The sequence below is a fragment of the Platichthys flesus genome, chromosome 20 (genome assembly GCF_949316205.1).
Source record: "Platichthys flesus chromosome 20, fPlaFle2.1, whole genome shotgun sequence".
NCBI classification, from domain to species: domain Eukaryota; kingdom Metazoa; phylum Chordata; class Actinopteri; order Pleuronectiformes; family Pleuronectidae; genus Platichthys; species Platichthys flesus.
In genome coordinates this window covers 14,706,891-14,729,197 of record NC_084964.1, presented here as the reverse complement: position 1 = coordinate 14,729,197, position 22,307 = coordinate 14,706,891, and the positions used below count along the sequence as shown (strand labels likewise).

Sequence of the window (22,307 nt, the reverse complement as noted above, 5' to 3'; positions counted from 1 at the left end):
TTCTTCTACTTCAGAAAGGCTGTCAGATTTAAAGAAGCACAATATTGCAAGTAGAACCTCACAAGTTCAATATTTTAAACCCTGTTTCTTTTTGGGGACACTGATTCCATGGTGTTCCACGTGTCTACAGAACATGCATGCAACACTGCCGGTGTGTGCACATGTGCGAGTGTCATAACACTCAGGAGAGTACTCCGAATTCTGCAGGCCACCTCTGGGATATTTACTAAGTCACTTCACCCTGTTCTCACAAGTTCACTTCCAAACTTCCTGGAAAAGAAACAGCAGATATTTCTGAGGAATAACAGAGAGGGTTAGTGCGAGCAATAACATTGTGTTTAATCCCACACAAACTCTGCCTCGTACCGGAGTGAGAGCAGCGAGCCAAAAGGGACTTGCAGCAAAAACAAATTAGCTCTCCCGCAGACGGATGTGTGTTAGCAACGCATAACAACAGAACCCAGAGTCAGAAGTTTATCTAGAAGGTGGAAAGAAATGCCACAAATAATCTAAACCATGCCTCATCGTCCTAAATTTGGGTTAGGTACAAAATAAACAAGTTATCATGCATTTTTATTCTGCCCCCCTCCTTTGCTATGTAGTTCCCCTCCCCTTTGCAGCTTGTTTCAAACTTCCTTGCTGCTGCTGCTGCTGGGAAGAAGAAAAAAGAGAAACGAGGTCACGGATCGCCTTACCCCAGCCTCCCTCCTTATGGTCAAATCCCCCTCCCCTCCCTCACCTTCCCCTCTCACTCAAAACCTCATTCCTTCACTGTAGCTACCCCCCCCCCACCCCCTCCCTCGCCCTTGCCTCACTCCACGTTTGAGTTTATTCCCTCCCTTCCCCACTTCTCCACAACCAGCCCCCACCCTCCCCGTGCCCTCGGCCCAGTGCTAATTGGTAAATCTTTTGAACCATGCCAGCCCCAACAATAAGACACCTGGAGTTCTGTCAAAACAAGTTTCTCAGTGAAACGGCCCTCAGTGTTAATACAGTAGCATGGGGAGCTGCCGAGTGTGTCTTCGCTCGCTAGGCTGGAGGAGGCTTCTCTGTCGGGAGGCCATTTGTCATCAATTTAATTATTTGTCAATATCGTTCCTGAACCTTCGTCCTGGTTCTTTGTGCAAAATGAACTGTGATCAAATCGTGATTGCCACATCTCTTCTAAAGCCTGCCGGGTTAAATTGTTCAAATCCTTTGGCTCAGCGTTCGCCTCGCTCCACGTGCACGCCCGTAGGTCAGATCTAATAAGTTCACATCATCGTATGTAAAGATTTAACCTGACCTGACCTGGCTCTGAGCGCCTGTCATCTAGAACTCGGGTCACACCTACGGTACAAGGACACTACACATGTACTGTTGTAGACAAAGGTGTGTTTGTATGACACACACACGCACAGATACACACAGAGAAAGACAGACAGGCACACCCAACAATGATCCTGCCAGACCTTGTCAAACAAGTTCTAGCAAAGGCGCTTGTATAAGAACGAGAGGGGAGGGAGGGAGAAGTTAACGCGGGGAGAGGAATGTTTTTGTTATTCTTTTTTTTTCCTCCGCCATCATATCATTAGCTGTTTGCACAATCAAGCATGGTTTACCTTCCTTATGTTCCTCTCTTCTTCTCTTTTTTTGAAGGACTCGTGTTATTTACCGACAACAAAGGCCAAGCGGAAAGTGAAAAAAATCAACAAGCAATTGATTAGTCAAACTATTCAAGTAGGGAAATCCACAGAGTCCCAGTCGCCACCTAGGAGATTAATAAGTTGCCCTCTGGGCTGCGTGAAACCAGCCTCTCTCTGGCTTCACAGAGCCTGAGCTGAATCAAACCGAAACACGGCCTGTTGATGGCATCAGCTCCCCAGTTACAATTGAGACTCATTCTACATTCATGTTTCTTTAAATGACAGCTAGCGTTCGAGGGACTTATTAAGAAGTTGCTGCGCTTCTGGACCGCAACTCCCTTCTGAATCAGAAGGGGGCATTAGAAGTGTGTAACCAAGCGACATAAACCCTGTGTGTTATTACTCCATCTATTTCTTTGTTCTAATATTCGGAGCCAGATGTTGTGGATAAAGAGAACTCTTCAAAACAGCTGCGCAAAGAGACACAAACTCCTGCTGGTGGATTGTCAGCTTATCCAAGCCAAAGTGCATCCACATTTCTGAGACAATGGCACCCCCAAACTAAAAAGGGATGTTTCCATTAAACCAGAACCGTGCAGAAGCCAAGACCCCGTGAGGGAAAAGGGCGAACAGAGAAGGGAAAACAGCAGTGGGGAATTGTGTTGAAAGCTGAACAGGAAAACAACATGACTCTGGACTAGGGCCCGGTTCAGACCTTGTGTTGACATCCATCCTGAGATCCGATCACAAGTGGACAACGGTAAGTTCATCTGTTGATACTTGGCTTCGGAATGGGTCCTAAATTTGTCCTCATTTGTCTTCACTTACTATTGGGTCTCACTTCCCGGCTCTATATGCAAATAATCACGACGGTTATTTGTATTTTAGAAGACCGAAACAAACCTAGCAGGTGGACATGGGTAATTTAAACTGATTAAAAGGGGGATTAACTCATTAACTGTTGCCAGTAGGGGAGTTGCGTCTGCGGCCCCCCCTGCTCCGTCATGTTCGATGTCACAAATGTACAGAAAATGGAGGAGCTCTCTCAACTCACTGTCTTGCCAATTTGGCACGTTCGTCCGGGAGCGTCACGTTTCCATCGCTGCCAACTGGAGTCAATTAAAACCCATGTCTACTGCTAAATCACTTGACCCGGGAGTGCATGCCAATTGTATGCATTCCCAATGAAGGCCAGAGATTAGCCAGATGTGTAAGCGGGTGTTAGTGCGTTTGTTTACCCTCGGAAAAGGGACTTAAGTCAACAGATCCCAGGACGCATGTATGACCTCAACTTAGCGCAGCCCACTTGTGACCGGATCAGTCGGGACAGATGTTAACAGCAGGTCTGAAAGGGCTCCATCTTTCTTTAGAGTTTACAAAACTCCATTAAGCACTTTGGTTCACCAATCTGACACGAGTATCCCATCACCTGCATTGTCATTTCATAAATTCAAAAGCACATCAGCATCAAAGCAGCAGCACGGAATCAGCACAAAGCACAACACAGCATGATTATCATCAGCAACAGCAGGATTTAGTTTTATTTATTTTTAGTCATTTCATTATTTTCTTTGTTTCAAATCATCAATTATCAGTGGTTAATTTGTGTGTGGAATCAATCAAAAAGAAATAAGATGTAAGATATTTTGGGAATTCAAAGGTCTCTCACCAAATGAAATTGGTGAAGGCTCAGATCTGACTGTCCGGGGAATTCCCAGCAGAAGGGCCCCTGAAAGGCAAAGATGGACGGTCCCAAGTCACACAATTATATCAGCTCTCCATCTCTCACACATCTGCACACAATCCCAGCCAACCAGGTTCTATGCAAAAGCAACATGCTCTCTCAGGAAATAATGCATCCCCTGGCTTTTAAGTTATTTAAACTACCCATCATCTCTGCTGGCTCAGCTCTCCCCCAGGTGCATGTTCAGCCCCATTATTACTAATTTTGCACAGAGAGAATAGGAGAACACCAGCTCTGAACTGGTGGACGTGGCTGCTGGTACTGGCTGGCTGGTTGTTAGAACAGTATTTCACTTTAGTACAACAGTTAACCTCCTTAGCATCCAAACCTTCACAGATGTTCAGGAGCAATCAGCTGCTCTGGGGATCCTCCATCACTAGCAAGGAGGTGAGATCAAGCAATAGAGAGGGTGAGTGCCAGCCAGGGTCATGTTGGTCTGGGTATTAGTGATGTTAAAAAATACATGTTATAAAATAGGTTTTAAAGAAAAGCGAGAAAGTGTGATGGCTACAGGTCCCCAGAGCAGTCATTTCTTATATCACTACAGTTGTAATTGAGAACTGCCTCATCTCATCTTTCTCCCTGTTTAAAAACGGATCTTGGGCATTCGGAGGTTTACCCGATCCAGATTTGTATCTACAAAAATAAATAAATAAATCTGATCTCTTTGTAGATGCCTGAACATGACAGAGGACAGGAAAGGAAGAAGGTAGAGGGAGGTATAGATTTCCTAAGAAAGCAAGGACACGGTAGCAGAAGTCTCAGAACATGCAGAGAGAAGCAACAAGGCCTTAAGTTCACTGCAGGGCACCAGTGCATAAAAAAGCTACTGTGCAGATCGCCTTCTCTTCACCAGGATCACTGGGTTCTACTTGTACTTGAACCTGGGGCGAGTGAGATAACTTTATAACACTGTGGTTATTGGTGAAGCACACCACACACACACACACTTACAGATACAAATATGTATTATCCTTTTAAATGTGCGTGTCCAAGACAGAGTCACACATTCTCTGGGGTAGCTCAAGTTCACAGGGGTTATGCATCGGTCAAATACCACAGCAAGGAAAAAAAGACGACAATGCCCTTCCAGCTATTCACACGCACAGAAACACAGAGGGACAACGCAAAAAGCTGCCTTACACATCCACTACAATCAGATGTTGTAATGCTCCTTAACAACGATCTTCACTAATTCAATATACACCTTCGATGAGAGAGAAATGTGCAAAGTTCGGGCACTCTGAATTCTGGTCGGTTTGCCCTCACCATTAGAATCCTCATTAAACTCAACTGGGGGTTTTAACCTCAATATGTTAGGGTTCTTCTGTTGAGTTCATAAAGGAGTGTGAAGACTCTTCAGTCACTGCTGTGGTATTGTTGCTAACTGAGTCAACACTGAGTGGATTGTCTATGGTAACTAGTGGCCGCCCAGACTGCCGGACGGACAGAATGACTGAGGTGCTCTCATTTTCATTGTCACGGTTCCCGGGGCCTGACGCCACGTCTCGACGGCCTCGGAGTTCGGCCAGAGCGGATGATGTAAATTTGAACCCTTAAATAAACGTCTTGTCTGGGGAGGACTGAGAGAGACAGCTGACAGGCACTGACGGGCGCTAACTGTCGCTATCTGAGGTTCGGATCACGCGGCTAAGAGAGAGACAGGGTGAAAGAGATACAAATCTTCCATTGTGGTAGATGCAAATTTAGATTTACATACCAATAAAAAAAAATCACGATACGAGGGGAATGTCTGTTATAATACATAATCCTCAATGCAAATAGCGCTTTGCAACTCTAGATCCGAAAGTAATAAATGTGTGAGATGTGAGCTTGGTCTCGCAGCAGAGGGGACGGATGGCTGGAGGGATGGATGCACGGAAAGAAGACAAACAGGAGGGGGAGAGGTTATTTGGAAAAGGGCTTGAGATGCAGAGGGAATGAGCAGCTTAAGGTCGGAGGGATAGAAAGAGCCCTCTAGGTAAAGCCGATGGACGGTGTGTGGGTGGTGCTGGCTGACCATGGGGTCGCTCATTAACAGCTGAGGAGGCCAGGCCTCCCAGAGTCCTGAGCAATTGTTTGGCCGGCCCAGGTGCACAGCCCATTCAGACCACAGGAAGCCCCTTTTATCCCTGTTCCTCCAAAATGGTCAGAGAAGCAGTCAAGGAGGGTGAATGTGATCCGGGGCTCTGTCTTTTTCTAACGCTGACCTAGAGCAGCAGTCGCATGTGGGGATCCGCAGAGTTATTGTGGCATGTCTTTTCTGAACGCTCGGCTAGAACGCTGAAAAATGTCCTGTTTTTAACTTTGTATCAAAAACATATCGGCCCTTTCACACAGCCCCTCACCAGTGCACATTCTTCAGAGGAACAAGTGAGAGTGAATGGGAATAAAATCAGCGTGTTCAGTCGTTGTAAAGGCTCAGGTGGGAGGTCTTCAGGCCGTAAAAATGGCCAGATTCCATCACTTCCTCCGCACTAATTACCATACACTTGGAGCAAGTGCCCTCCCTCTCTACATCCCTGAGCCCATGCTTCACTAACTCTGACACACACACACACACACACACACACACATACACACGCACACACAGGCTCACACAATAACAACATAGTGAGCCACAGTTGGGAAATGGTTAACACTCCAGCCGTCCCCTGCTGCCAGTGAAAGCCCACAAAACAATGGAGACATTGTTCGGCCAGGGCTCTGCTCTAGACTCTGAGGCTGTGTGTGTGTGTCTGTGTGTGTGCATGTATTTACTTGAATTTCGGTAAAGTAATTTTTTGTGTGTAGGCTCTTCACATGTGCATGTTTCTGCCCCAGTTCCCAGAATGGCCAATTCAGCAAAAAAAAAAAATTGCTTTTAGATCTCATTCAGGAGTTTGTTCTTTTTATGAAATTGCAAAAAAGAAAAAGGTTGATCAAATAAGATGAGACACCTTTGAGCCAAATTATATCATGACATTACCAACACGAGCCTGGACTCCTGCTGAGTCTTTTGCGGCACGGCTGTTGATGCTATCGCACATAAAGTGGTGGTTTTACTAAACAATCGGGTGTGGTATGTTGTGGGGCTAATGCAATAATCACAGTCTAAATTACAGTCAAAAACACACACATCACTCCGTAAATTCACCCACCAGCTGCAAAGTATCCGCAGGCCCTCCTCGAGTCTAACACGTCAAATTAAACCATCACAACAAGAATGCAAGTTGACAAAGTGCGAACTCTTTATGATCTTTCCCTCAGGAGCTTTGCTAGAGCATACGAATGTTTGTGGGAGTCTGTCCCTCAAAAAAAGATATACATCAATAGGCGGATGAATATTGAATAACTTTCAGCCAATGGCATAAAAGTTCAGCAGCGGCAGGTTTCCAGGCTGCCTGCGGGGCGGTCAGCAACTTCAAAAGGTCCAGCGTGGCCCCCTTTGAGGGCATGATAAACAGGGGCATTCAGCGTGCCCTCAGAAAAACCAGCCTGCGAGAGGTCACTTCCTCTTTTCTCGGGGCCGAATCCTCTAGTATATTCCACCTCGGCTGAGCCCTACAGCCAGAGTGCCGTTCTGTCTGTCTATGTCCAAGTCCCTGTCTGTCTGTCTTCTCTCCTCCGTCCTTCTCCTCCTTGGCCACAACTTTCCAACCGGCTGTATCTGCAGCCATCTATCTCCCTCCCTCTATCTCCACCTGCCTTTCTATTGTTGTTTCAACGGCGTCAGGGTCACTCGGGGCCCGGATCACCGTTATCTGGCAGGCCAATCGACGGCGTCTTATCGGCGCCTGTGCAGCCCGCTCGCGCTGCAGACGGGGAGAGGTCAAGGTGCCTGAGTGTATCGTCGCATTTGTAAACAAAAAGAGAACCACCGTTTACAGCCCAATTTATTGATAAGGGGATCACGTACTGGAACACGCAGGCAGACATCTTGTGGTAAAAAAGAAAAAAGCTCGAGTGATTTGAGTGACACCGGCGGGAGTCCGTGTGGGGTTATCATTGGCATTCAGGATGCTTTCCAGAGTAATCTGTCTTTTCTATATGTACGACAGCCGGTATGATGCAAACCAGGGAAACATTCAATCGCACTTCCTTCTCAGTCAGAGGTGGATGCCGGAGCAGGATGGAAGGAGCGCCAACAATACAAGCTGCATTTCACATTCAATTTCATCACTTGTGCTAACAGCGAATTGTGTGCCTGTGCAGTGATGCTGCAATGCCTCTGATCTTAGCAGCCTGTGTACTCTATCAAACAGATCACACTAGGGCTGGGCAATATGACCACAAATATTACAATATATATTCCCTCATATTGATCAGTGTCAGTGCTAATCACGATGCACGTTTAACAGCGCTCCCACTGCTGCGCTCGGCTGTTTGCCTTCTCTCTCTGCTCAGAACTGAAGCTTTGGGGGAAAAAAGACAGCGGTGGGTTTAAGTTTCAGATCCTGAGATATTCATCGCCACATCCGACTGTTTTCTTGACCTCACAAAGACGTCTCTAAGTCTCTTAACTTCATTAGTTTCTCAGGTTCATTGCCTCATCATCTGTGGTCAGGAACTTCAGATCCCAAACATGACCTAATCAAGTACGTTATTCCCCAACCCGTCTGTGCAGAAATCCAATAATGGATCGAGTCAAATTGTGTTTCAGTTTAACCTTACCATTAATGTAATAAAGATATTTCATATTCATATTAACGAAAACATAAAAGCAACAGCGTCATCCACTCACTGTTAACCACTGTAGGGTTAAACTGAGTCTTAGGTTTATCTTGCGTCATAAACTTGTACTTTTCCATTTGAGGGAAGTCAATTTTGTATTTTGCCAGATAAAAGAAAATAAAGTTCACTTTTACACTTCACTAATCTGCCATAATTCACCAGATTTAGTTTTATCTCATGTAACTCAATAGTTACAGCCACATAATTCTCTAATACTGGATGGGTATATAAACTTCAGCCATGCAAGCCTATTTCTTTCCATTTGACTGCTTGTCCATCTTTGTTGTTTCAAGTCTGTTTTTCGCCCTGTAGCCAGTTTTGTTTTGTTTTGAGTTGAGTTGAGCTGGTGCCGCCTGTTTGTTCCGAGCCTGTAAGGCTGTGAGCTTCACTGTTTGCATTTCAACTGTCCGTGTACATTGTTACAAGCACTTCCTTACGTTTCTGTCTCAAAAATAACATTGAAGAGTACGTTGTTATAGCTACAGTTCCTTTACCTCCCAAGGCATCTTTAAGTAATCAAAACAAATATTATCTATAACAACAGAGAGGAATATAAAAATGGGTGATGACATTACTAGTGCGTTCTAAAGTTGCATCTGCAGCCATAACACTTAACTTTTGCTCCAAAACTTCCTTGAAGACTGAATCGCGTAACAAGAGGTTCGATGGAAGAGAGTATTTACAGCCACATGACTCATAGCAGGATAAACCTCAAGTATTTACCTGCAGCTTTTGCTTCCTACAACCAGTTTAATGACTTCATAGGAGCTGGGACTTTTTCAGCGTCTCCTAAAATAACAGAGTACGAAGAGGCCCCTGAACTCTTCGGTATAAAAATAACAGCAGCATCACAGGGGAAGATAAGGAGGGCTTTAGCTGGGCTTGTTTTGTTCAGAATAACACTTGTCAACGCTCACGCTTTGTCTTAAACACAACTTTTGACAAGGTTTCTGTTTGGAATAAACAACCTTGTCGACTCCTGCTATTTTGAGATGTGCTTAAATTAAATGGACAAAATAGCAAGGAGGCTTCGGCTCGCCAACTTTTGAGTAACTGTTTTCTTTGTTTCATTTGTTCCGACCATGAAAGCGTCTGAGCTGATCAAATGTCAAATGTGACTCAGGGATATGCTTTTTCTTGATAGAGTAATTCTTCGCTGTAAAAATCGTAACTACTTTTTCTGAGAGCTCTGGAGCCATGATGTCAATTAACCACTGTCTGCTGATGTACCGAGTACGTAAACAAAAAAGGGTCAGCTGTGTATTATCATCTCCAGCGCTGCACTTTCACCACTGGAGTTACAGTATTCATGAGCACACAAAGTCGGAAGGCTCCTCCATCTAAAATCGTTAGGCGCTCTTCAAATTATCATTTTCAGAACAATATGTAGACGATGCACGACTCCAAGACAAAAGTAGCAACTGTGCCAATAATGGCCGAGGGCATTCGTGGTCACCTCATTAATTCTGCTCAGTCCCCACACTCATTGATTTTCCTGCGCTCGCTAACCCCGTGACCACATACGCACACCTACCCATGTTCAACCTTTCTGCTGACCTCGTGAAAACTTTATGCCCGTGGCTAACTGCTAAGTTCATATTCAAGTGTTCCTTCTAGAGCTGCTGCTATCCTCTTAGATATTGACATGCCTGGGGTGGACGCTCCGTTACGTGTATGCGCTGCTTATGCCCCTATGGATGTCCAGCCGACTCTCCTGCCAGAGTACTCCTCCAACTCCATGGATAGGCTATTCAATGCTGAAGGAACACCCACACTTTCCTCAAAGACAATCCCATGGCATTCCAGCATTAGCTCTGAGCTGGGAGTTATCATTGACTCTGGGATTAGAGGCGACATGGCCGTCCAAAGATAACTGCTCCACCTGCCACAATGGCAGCCCCCTGCACCATTGACCTCCTGATCATTAATAGACAAAAACTCTACTTTCTGCAAGATACAAAAACTTTCATTCTCAAAATTTGCACATCTAAAGCAAGAAGTTGACATAAAACATGACTGGAGCTTGTTAGTGACTGTGATTTAAGGGTAAATGCATACAAGTGTGCATTTTTCCTATTACAACATCCATTCACGGGGAAAAGGGAAGGGCCTTAACCCTGAAGACGTTTCCAGGATGGATGAAAGAAGTAGAGAAGGGTTTGTTTGTTTTCTCTCTGTCATGAACAAGGATAGAAGAGCTGGTGAAAGAGGAAAAGTACCGAGCGGAGTGTTACTTACAACGATGTGTGCCGGTGACGGGGACCTGGCATCTTTAAGTGCTTGTCTACTTTGAAGACCTCCTTGTTGAACATCTAGCAGGGGCCATTTCATCTGTAGGTACTGAATGGTAGAAAGGAAACAGAATGGAAAGAAAGAAAACAAAACTTGTTAACAATGCAGAAAGCAAAAACCAAAAAGAACAAATTAAAAGTAAGACAAAAAAAGGGAGACAACATTTCTTGACGGGGGTGTATGGGTATGGAGACTCAAAAACATGGAAAAGCAAAGAAAGATCTTACGCCGGGTGGTGGATGGGATGAAGATTGCCAAGTCCAGCAGGAGGACACACTATGGTTGTGTAAATGACACATTATTTCCCCATAAATATACAAGAAACTGTTTAAGGAACCAGGCTCATTCACAGTGAAGTAAAAATAACTATTTTGGTTTTTTCTAAAGTGGCTGGGGAGTGGATTTCATTAGGTCACTGATTCAGAGCTGGGGGAGGGGGCAGCGGCTCAGGGTAGTACTGTAGGGAGCTTACAGCTTTAAGATGACCTAATGTCATGAATATGACTGTTGTCACAGTTTTATTGGAGCCCATAAAGAGGTTAAAGCGTGGCGTCTCACCACGCTTCTCTGAGGCTAAACTCCTGATTGCCCCATAAATGATTGACTTGGCCCCTATCGGAAGTCTCTCTCTTTCTTTTTCTCCACCCTCTCTCTCACACACATAAGCACAGGAGAACAGATAAGCAGAAAACAAGGGTCATGAGAAACATCTGTCTGTTATAAACTGGGTGGAGTTTTTTTTTTTTTATTTGATGACATGTGCTGTGTTGACTGTTCGAACAAAAAAGGATTTACTTTGTACCGGCTTAAAAGGAACAGAAAGGGCTCTTGAATTCTTCTTGGAGTATCCAACCATAATAAAACATGACAAATAATAAAAATACTCAGTGGCCATTGAGCAAATTCTCTGTGGGTTTAGTCACTGACAGCCAAGTGTTGACCTTCATACAGTATGTGGTCCAAACTCTGCTTATCAATGTCACAGCCACCCAGTTTGAGGGGAAAGAGGTCACAGCAGCTGTTTCAACTCGGAGGCCTTTGGAATAGCTTCGGCTCTAAGAGGTGAAGGGTCTAGAAAAATATGGAAAGGACAAACTTGTGTGGAACTTAATATCAGGGGCAACTGCTATAAATGGGGTAAAACCAAAGACCTTTGGAAAAACCATTTGCTCCACGCCTCCAGCTTGGGAGTACAACACGTAGATAGCGGATAGCAGTTTCAAAAATGCATAAATCCAAATGAAATCCCCATTTTGACAATAAAAGGAGTGGACGATTTCAAACAAAAGAAGCGGAACACAAATAAGAGCAAGCATTGGTTCTGGCTAGTTAACACAGAGGAAGCTAACCGTTGTTGCCACATATATCTCCAAAGCAAATTCAATGTTTTTAAAAAAGGGTAAAGGGGGTAAATCCAGTATTAATGTACTTGGACTTGGATCTATGCATGTGATCCCCTTGTTGTTTCACTTCAAGATCCTGTCTGACAGGTATAAACTGTATTACATGAAATAAAACCAAAGAGTTTCATGCTATCCTGTAACATTTCATAATCATCTCACCATAACTATTGGCCCAGAGCCTAGGATCAAAATTTTGGCACTGGGTGTGTTATGAATTACAACCACTCGGTTCAACCATGGTCCAGTCCTCTAACACTGTCTCAGAAGTGCTGAGGGAAATTTCTAAAAATCTTCTATATGGAGGTGCAGGTATATGTATTTGTATGAATGTCCAGAGTGTGTGTTTGTGTAGTGCTCGTCAGAGAGCGTGTGGTGACCCTTCCTGATACCATGTCTAATTCAGCGGCTTTGTCCCTCCCTCTCAATCACACACACGTAAGCAGAGTAAAAACAGATAAGCAGAAACAAGGCTCATGAGAAACATCTGTCTGTTATAAACTGGGTGGAGTACTTTTTTTATTTAATGCCGGGTGGACTGTTTTACCTAAAATGGTCAGCGTTATACCTTTTGAGATGAGCAGGGAAAAGCTCTCATCGTCTTCCATTAATTTGACCATAATAAAACATGACAAATAAATTTAAAAAGCATTCAAATGGAAAATATTGCGAATAATATCCTGCTTGATATTGACCTTCATGCATGTATGTGGTCCAAAATCTGCTTATCAATGTCACAGCCACCCAGTTTGAGGGGAAAGAGGTCACAGCAGCTGTTTCAAATCTGAGGCCGTTGGAATAGCTTCAGCTCTAAGAGGTGGAGGGTCTAGAAACATTTGGAAAGGACCTTAAACCTAACAAAAGTTTTGCTCTGTCAGAAATAGCAACCACTCAATGCAACCCATGGTCCGGTCCTATAAAACAGTCTTTATATCTCCCTATGGAGACATCTCTTGTATGGAGATGCAGGTCCATTTATTTAATCTCTTTGTGCTGCCATCCAGCAAGGGTGACCACTAGTTAGTATGCATCTCTGAGTGTGCATGTGTATGTGTGATTGCGTGTGTGGTTGTGTGTGTTTGTGTGTGTCAGTGCTGGTCAGAGAGTGAGCATGTCGCGACCCTTCCTGAGACTGTGTCTAAATCAGTGGTAATTAGCGAAAAGTTCACTGTGGGGTGCCTGCCAGTGGTAGACGCTGGAGGTAGTTATTGACTCCTTGTCCTCGGTTACAGCCCCTGCAAGAAAAAAAAATCTGCTTGCTGCCTGGTCTTTCTCCACCGCTACCACTCATTTATGACCCCAAGTCGGCTTTTACTGCTAAAAAAACTGGGTTTGTTTATGCTTGTTTGTGTGTCCTGAGAGTGGAAAAAGGAAAGGTTGTAAAAACTCCAGAGTTGAGGTCTTGTGGGTTTTTTATGGACCCCCCACACTGGATATTAATTGCCTTGAAGGGGCACGAGGGGGAGGAGGAGAGGGGGGCCGTGTTGTAACAGTAAAAGAGGAGGACTGGGGTGACAGTGCCGCTGTCATGTATGAGCTAGTAATTTAAGACGGTGTTCATTGGCACCTGAGGAACCAGTGCTGAAGACTAGTGGGGGTTGGGGGGGGGGGGGGGGGTTGTGAATGTAGTCCATGAGAAAGTCCTGCCATTGCATGTGCACACATGCTCACACATGCAAATATTCAGACACAGCTGCAGCTGGCAGAGGGGTCGAGAGGACATTCTGAGGAGGTGGGTAAAGAGCGTGAAGGTGACACCCCTGACTGTGGCAACGGGGTAGAGAGACTTTTGAAAGACTGCAGAGAGAGGGAGGGTGCCGGAGCGCATGCCCTGACAAGTGGCTCCTCTTCAGCCCTGCTATTGCAAATGTTCTCACACACTAATCTCTCCAGCAGGTTTTACAAGCATGCCAAGGAAAACGGAGCCCTGGCAAGCTCTTGGCTTTCCGACCACCCCCTTCTTGGCCTCCTTCCTCTTTCTGGTTCTCGCGTTCCCTCCACCCTCCCGTCTGCCTTGCTAACGGACACACCGCCTGGGCTTGAGTAGGCCCATGGCCTCTGACCCTTCTCCACTGCTCAAAGCCCCTCCCTCTTCCCCACTCTGCGACCTGAAAACTCTCCTGCTATGAGGGGGCCCCCCGGGTAACTCAAGAGCCATTCCAATGTGACAAATTGCTCTGGAGTTCCAGGATAACTCTCTCTTCCCCTCCGTAACTCTTCCTGCCCCCCCTCCCACACACACAAACACTAACCAGCCCCCCTTGACAGACCCACCCTGGAAGAGCCACCCAGTGGTTGAGCTCCGGCACCCAGTTGTGTGGCAGACGGCTTCTCCTTCTTCTCCCCCCTGCTCCGTTCTCTTCCCCAACCCTGCGCCCCTCCTCGCCTGGCCAGTCCCACAATGGGAGCTGAATGACTCAATTGTCTCTGATGAAGTGAAAGACAAGGGAGTCCTCTAAATCCTTACAGAGGGATGAACTCACTCTCACTGTCCTGATTTCTCTGTAAACTACTGCGTTCCCAAGCACATGGAGGGGGTTGTCGGTGGGGGCTGTTTGCAAGGGCTAAAACAATTATTAGTTTTATTATTGATTATTTTGTCCACTTTGATTTGTCTATAGAATCAGTAGGCCTATGCAAATAAAAAGATCCCAAATATAAGCCATTGCCAACATTCATGATTTAATACATTAATTGATCGTTAATTATCCATTGATTAATTAATATCAAAGTTGCTTAATCACGTTTCTTTATTATACTATTTCAGAGCATGGCACTTCCTTCTTGCATGCTGGACCACTCGCCCATACATGAGTGACTCCTGCTGCACCAGGGTTTGGCTTGTTATGAGCCAGTGTTAACCGAGGTCCACACCAACTGTCAACGAAGTAAAAAAAAAGAAGCTGGGGCCGGGGTCCAGGTGTCACAGGAGAAGCAGGTTGAAGACAAATGGAAGGGCAATCCCGAGCACTCACACATCATCCTCACAAGTCCACACACTAGCTTTCCACAACTGTTGTTACTAATTCAACAAGCAGCAACAAAAGCAATTTGACCTAAAACACTACTTCCTGGTACTGCTGCTAGACTCTGATCTTCCAAAATAAACCATTTTTTCCACATCCCATCAAACATTAACCAAACGTCAATACATGCTATTGACAAAAAAACTGGGAGAAGTTTTGCACATAAATGTTTTAGTGTGAACGACCGACACGGAAAGTGCAGGATTGTTCTGCTCATTTCTGGTCAACAACCAGCTCCTCCTTCCATCAATCCCCCATCTGATGTATTTATCACATGCGGCCTGGCTGCTGGAGCAGCAGCCACCACACAGCTTGTTCATTTTGTTTTGGATTAAGAGCAGAGGGCTTCGCACCAATCAAACAAACAGGGCTCCTTATGTGCCAATATGGCTCCCAAACACTGGTCCCCTTTCCAACAAGGGACCAGGGACCACAGATGATGAGGACCACTGGGGCTCCATCAAGCATCCCAGCCATGTGAGGCAGTTCAAGCAAGGGGAGACAGACAGATAGCAGCTTGGGTTTAAAGTCAGCATATGGATGCTGGGTGTTGTTCTACAGAGTCTAGCAGATCTTTAGCCCATCTGTGGCCTCCTCATATCACCGATATGACATAGCTTTACTTGCACAGATAGCATATGTACATTCACAGTGATCCCCCTCCCCCCAAACATACTGTACATGTACTTACATATGCACACCTGAACAACAATGCTCACCCATATTTGTACATCCTGTGGTCGACAGACCCGGCAGCTCCTCTGGGAGTGTGCTCAGAGATGGGATTGACAGCTTGCAGATTAAACCAATCAGACTGCTACTATAAAGAGCTTTATTTAAGGCTGAAATGATCAAGGCTAGTAAAAGGAGCCCATTCAAAGCTCTGCAAGAAAACTGCACAGAGCTTAAGAGATTAGTTCGTCCAGTTTGACTACAATTTTATCTCTTTAAAAAACGAGAGCCGAGCATATTGTCTCGATCTGTTGCGGATATTGCCTGCAGTCTTTGTCCTCACTCACAGGTGCAAGAGAAGAAGTCAACACGTGGTTGTACAAGCACATAATTTGTTGAGGAGGGGACGGTAATTTTCTGTAATTGAGGGAGGGAGATGCTTAATGCAACACAGACCCTTTGAAATTCCCTTGGTGAAAAACAATACTAATAATAAAAGCCACCAGCCCACTAAGACATGTGATACGTTGTTGTGTCTGTTGGAAGAGTTCAGTGTAAACAAATGGATTTGGTTTGTTTACCACAAGTGAATGGAAGTAGCCAAAGAATTTCTCGACAAAACTGGAAGAAAGTTAGCAGACACCAGAGGGCCCATCATGGCTGCTTTGATTCTACTAATGCACATTTTATGAGTAAATATAAAAAAGAAAAAAAAAACACCCCACCTGCTCTGATAGCCAGGGGCATTTTGCAACCAGGAAAATAAAAGTGGAATGTGGGAAGGCCTGGGGTTTGTGTGCCCTGGGGCAGGAAGGGGTCCGCTGGGCCCATATTTACTCTAAAGCCAGAACACCTAGGGGGTTCCACTGGCCCTGACAGCATTGAGGCAGCCGACCTGATCCAAAACCTCCCCTCCGCACCTCCTACCCTTACCCCGTTTGCCAACAATCTCCACCTCCACCTCAAACTCCCCTTCTCACTCTTTCTTGCTGAAAAACTCACCCTGACAGTCTCATGTAAGCCTTTCTTCCACACAGAGCATGTGCACATGACCTCTTCATCCTCTCTACGAAACCCAGACTTTACTCACCCTTAAAAAGGAGGCTGAAGAAACTGGCTTATGAAATACTGATGTTGAAGACATCTCAGAAAGTGATTATTAAAAAGAGAGAGAATTGCTTGGCTTGGAAAAATATGTGGTTTGGTGTCTTATTTCCATGAACACTTGACTTTTATCTGGCCTGTTCTGGAAGTTAGTTCCGCTCATTTAAACACTGGTTCATGAGTGTGGCTTTGCTCTGACACTGTTTGCATAGCAGGTGTGGACAAATGTGCTGTTCAAACAGCAGCTGATTGACCGGAAAGTTTTAAACGGTTGCGCAACACATAGCCGACACAAGTTTTTTGACAACAATCGCAGAACCGAAATTGCTCACTAGACCTAAGTTAAGCAAAAACACAGCTCACTACCTATAATTAAAGTGATTGGATGATGACAGACTCTGGCAGCGATTACACCTGAATGCACATACACGGCAGCATTCTCAAAGGAAGTGTGAGGGTGACATGATTGCAGTCCAAAACACACCAGCTTCTAAACAAGGCTCAGAAAGTAAACACCATACAATTCTGACTTTTGCACCCCCTCCCCCCGTACCCACTGTCCCTCTCCCTGTGTCATTAAGAGTATCTCTTGGCTGCTCTATAAATAGTGGCAGGGAGGGTGAAGGCCAGCAGGGGCTGGCTAGTCTTCCATCAGCCTTGCTAATGAACAGGCGCTCTGGCACCTTTAGCATCAGGCTCTGCTGCAGAATGCCTCTGCTTTAAGGTGTTTCTCCTGCTTCACAGAGCTGCACTGGCTGCTCTTCTCTGTGAATGATTATCCCTCTTTTCTTCTCTTCCTTTATTCAGTCAACAATACGATTTGGACTCATAGGCGATTTCTTTGACTTCCATAATAAACAAAGTGGGTTAATTGTTATGCAGCTGGAAGCTAGGATTACTGCAATGGTAATATTTACAGCCTAATCAATCCATCTTAGATACTCACATTAAGACTACAATTATAGTTAATTTAAGTGGGATTACAAGTCAATAACTCCCTAGTGTGGTTATTTTTCATTCTTTGATTTTGTGCTCAAGCTGCAAAGGCTACAACTACAATTACCGCCTTTTGGATGTATGCCTAAGTTGTGTGAGTTCACACTGACCTTGACCTTAAACCACTAAAGTTCACCTGTCATTCAAAGTAAACATTTTAACAATTTTAAGAAATCACACTTTTGTTGTCACAAGGTTTATGTTGCTTTAAAAATGCATGTTTGTATTATGTTGTTGCTTTGCATGAATACTTTCAGTAACCCAAGTAACAGGATACATGTGCTGAGTCAAAGACAACTGGATTTACTGGTTTTGTCACAAGGATGTTTTGCCACTTACCAGTTAAATGAAGGGTGAAACATCGTAAAGGTTAAGACAAAAAAATCAAGTTTTTGTCAACGCACTTCACTTATTTACTGTACTGTGTGCATTCTGATATTCTGTGCATTACTGACGGTAATCAGTAGGTGAGCCACATATCCTAGCGGAAGTAGGCTGCTGGATTGACAGGGCAAAGATCAGGTCCAGGACTTCCCTGGCTGGAGACACGTACACACTGACCTACTTACAGGCTACATGGGGGTGAACAGGCACGTCTGCGGGCCTAGGTGTGTCTGAGCCCCATATGCAAGGCCAGACCAGAGGCTGGGAGGAGAAGAGGTTGGGCAACTCATACTCTCACAACACGCTTACCATTGCTTGCAGGGAGCAGGGTTAGGGTAAAGTTAAAAAGGTGAAAGGCAGATGAGCTTTGCTGAGGGAGAGAAGTCGGCTGATTGCAGCGCCCACGTTCTGCCGGTGAACGCTGTATTTGGTATTGTGCTGGAGGAGAGCTGAACGCTGCCCTTGATGTTGGGCGTCTGGTTTTGTTCTGCGAGAGTTCACTATGAATTAGTTAAACGGTAGACTGGATATAAGGAAGCTATGAAACATGCCTCAGAGGGAGAGAGTGTGTACACTCACAGGCTTCACAGAGACTTCCGATATTCAGAAATCACTACACGCTATCACACAATTCCACCTACGCATATTCATCAATCAGATAGCATAAAGTCGGAGGCATCACACACAAATACCAACAGGCAATTAATCTTCACAAAAGCATCACATGAAACCAACAAACACTCAGTCTGTTGGGTTTCTCTTTCGTACTTGCACATACACCTTGAAGCAGTTCGACCTCTATATTCATGAGGCCTTCTCCCTTAGCAAGCCTAAAGCCCAGAATTTTAAAGCTTTCAAAACAAATCTCAAATATTGTTTCAGGTGATAGATTTGTAACCCATCCGAGGGGGCTCATCTGTATTAGGTTGAATTTGCTTTTACCCAACCAATGATTGCTGTTACGAAACAGTCTTTGCTATGATTTCAAGCAAGGAAGAGGGAAAGAATAAATCTCACACGGGCAATTACATGCACACTCACACAGCAGGGTACTGCCGCTTTGCCACGGTAGCTTAATGAATAAATAAGTAATAAGGGCTTGGTTATTGGAGCTCATTAAAATTGGAGATGCTTCCATGACAATAAGACCTGAGGAAGGTCAGGGGAGGCATCGTTGTGGCTCGAGCCAGAGTGGGTGCCAACACCCCCACCGCTCCTGTCCCACCCTAATCTGACCACGTTACCCCAGCCGCCACCTCCCAATCAGCTCTGTCACTGATGCACCCTCCACGGTACCCTCCCCACCTTCCCTGACACACAGCACCGTAAGCGGCTTCGTGCTTGTACACATGCAACTGCAAGCACAGGCTTAAAAAAAAAAGACACACACACCTCTCTCATGGTTAATTACCACTTAGCTCAATCACATAGTGATCCATCCATAAGAGACGCACACCCCACACACTCACCCCCGCAACACAAACAGCCACACATGCCAATTATTGATGAATCTTTAATACGCCGTTTTACAAAGTCTCCATCTCATTTCCTACCACTGAGCAGATGATTACTCTTCCAATAAGACATGAAATTTAAATAGAGCTGTGTGTATCTGTTCTGCATGCACGTGACTGAGAAAGTTATCTCAAAACAATATCATTGCAAAATTGAACTAAAGTGGCCTGAGCATTTTGACTAACTGTATTTTTTTGGTTGCTCCTGCTGCCTTGCATCCAGCTCTCTATAAAACCCCTGGACAAAAATCCCACACTGCAATAACATGTCAATAATGAGCTGAGGCCATCTATTGATCAGCTTAATTTTGCATCTATTAGCTAGGGAACGGCTTGCTCCGGGGGCGAAGGAAGCCAGGCGCTAACACGCACCGACAGGCTGGATGGAGATCATTACAACTGATGTTCACACACACGCTGTGATTGACATGGAGATAAGGCAGGAGAGAGCCCGGGCTCGCACGCCTCCCCGCACACTAAGCTAATGATACACCAAACGTGAAACGTGTGCTTGGTGTGTGTACTGCCGTGTGTGCCTGTGTGTGTGTGCGCGGTGCAAGCGTCTATCTAGAAACAGAGTTGGAGCAAGAAGAAAAAAGAGGAGAAGAAAAAGCAGGCCACACGCCTTTGCTAATTGGCACAGTCAGACAGGGAAGCTCATAAAAGACGAAAAAGCATTTAGTGGAGCACCTCAGCTTTCTGCATCGCAGAAGTCTGTGTCATTTAAATACGGTTGACTATACCACGGAAAAACCTGGCTTTGACCTAGAATGACCAGTTTCATCTGATACTTGCTTAATTTCGGAGTTTGCATTATAAACTCAGTTGAGACGCTCATTATGAGATTTGTTTGTTTTCCTGAGAACAAATTAATGCATACTTTATGTTCCCCGTGTCAACACAGCAACCAAAGCCAGGAGAAGGTCGTTCTGCCTTTGTGAGCGTTTCTTCTCTTTTTCTAACATTCAGAAGAAGTGATGTTGAGAGGATGGATGGATTATTCAAACACAGAGAGAGAGCGTGCACAAAAACAATATGGTGTGATACCCCTTTCCTCCAGCTAACCTATCTAGCACCGCTGCGGCAACGGGGCCTGGCTTGGCATTGATGCAACCAGCTGCAATATAGGATGCTGCATGGTATCCACCAGGAGGGAAAAGGGATGGAAAGGGCTGGGCACTGGAACTGCACCTTTTACAACACCGTCAAAAAAAGAAACGACTGAATCTTTGTGTACGCCATCTGTATATCTGAGTTTCTACGGGGAGGAGGTCTTGTTTTATTCCAGATAGGTTATATGGAGGTGAGGTCAAAGGCGCTCACACACATACACACACACACACACACACACACACACACACACACACACACACACACACACACACACACACACACACACACACACACACACACACACACACACACACACACACACACACACACACACACACACACACACACACACACACACACACACACACACACACACACACACACACACAAAAACACCCTTGGCTGCAAACTGTGTGTTTTTGTCAGCTGAGGGATGCAGCGCAGGGATCGAGGGAGCAGCGGGAGGAGGGAGGGAGGTGAGGGAAGAGGGGGAGGGAAAAAAAAAGCCCTCAGCCAAGCCATCAAGTTGAACATTGAACTTCACAGTAGTAGCTGCCTTTCTATGCCTCTCCTTTTGATGTTACCTCCAAAGCAAAGGATCAAAGGCTTGGAGTGTGGCGTGGGGAAGTCCCAAGCTCTTAGCCTGCCAGCCTGTGATATATGCAAAAGTCTACGCCAAAAGAGAGAGAGAGTGGGGCCGAGAGAGAGACAGGAAGAAGGAGAGAGCGCGCACGGGAGGGGGGGGGGGGGAGAGAGCTTGCATGGAATGTTGCTAAACAGTATGTTTTTTGTCTAATGAATGACAAGGGGATGACGCAACCAGCCCCTTGCTTACAGGGTGACGTAGCGCGGGTTGAAAATGCACACACGTGAGTTTAGGAGAACATGCGTTTGACACAGAGAGGGCTGGGCATGGAGACAGGGGATGGGACTGAATGGGGCGGAAGGTGCGGGGGATACTGGCGGTGTTTGTTCCCCCCCATCCTCAACCGGCAACGTGGGACAGCCCTCACCCCCATCACGGACCACTTTCGCCTCACACCAACCCCAGGCAACCCCCTCAAACATCAAGGGCGCGAGAGGCTGTGTCGTCTCGACATGAATATACAGTGTGGCGTTAAAGCAAGGACAACAGTAAACACAGTGCACATGAAATCCTGGTTGTGTCTCACTGGAGCACAAACACACACACACACATACACACGCACACACACACACACACACACACACTGTGGGCTCAGCTGGGCCAACGAGTGGAGCAGAGGTGTGCTAAAATTGACAAATCTCTGAGAATAACACACACACACACACACACACACACACACACACACAGGCCCTTTCCCCAAGGCTGTAGGATTAAGAGGTCCAGCTGGCTGACAAGCAAGCCCTTCCTTCCCACGTATCCCTTCGACCCCCTCCTCCCCCAACACACACACACACACAAACGTTTGTACTTATATCTTAGTGAGGACACTCATTGACATTATACATAGCCCCTTACCCTAACTTTAACCATTCAAACTAAATGCCTTTCCCTAAACCTTATTCTTACCCTAACCTTAAAACCAAGTCTTAACCCTCAAAGCCAAATGAAAAAGCGAGTTATGGTCCTCGCAGATATATAAGTACAGGGACACACACCTCAACTCCAGGTCTGCCAGCCATCCAGTTCACCGAGCATGCCAGGAGGATGCACCTGAATTTGACATGGATCGAACCTGAAC

The 22,307-nt window shown here is 45.5% G+C and overlaps 1 protein-coding gene across 1 annotated transcript in view; it reads right to left on the bottom strand.

Annotated features, from left to right (window-relative positions):
• Positions 1-22,307, bottom strand: part of tcf7l2 (transcription factor 7 like 2) — a gene marked incomplete in the record, with an annotated part of 84,010 nt that overhangs the window by 42,752 nt on the left and 18,951 nt on the right. Inside the window, 2 exon segments of the mRNA XM_062413894.1 lie at positions 3,295-3,354; positions 10,321-10,422. Coding sequence (XP_062269878.1) covers positions 3,295-3,354; positions 10,321-10,422 — 162 coding nt within the window.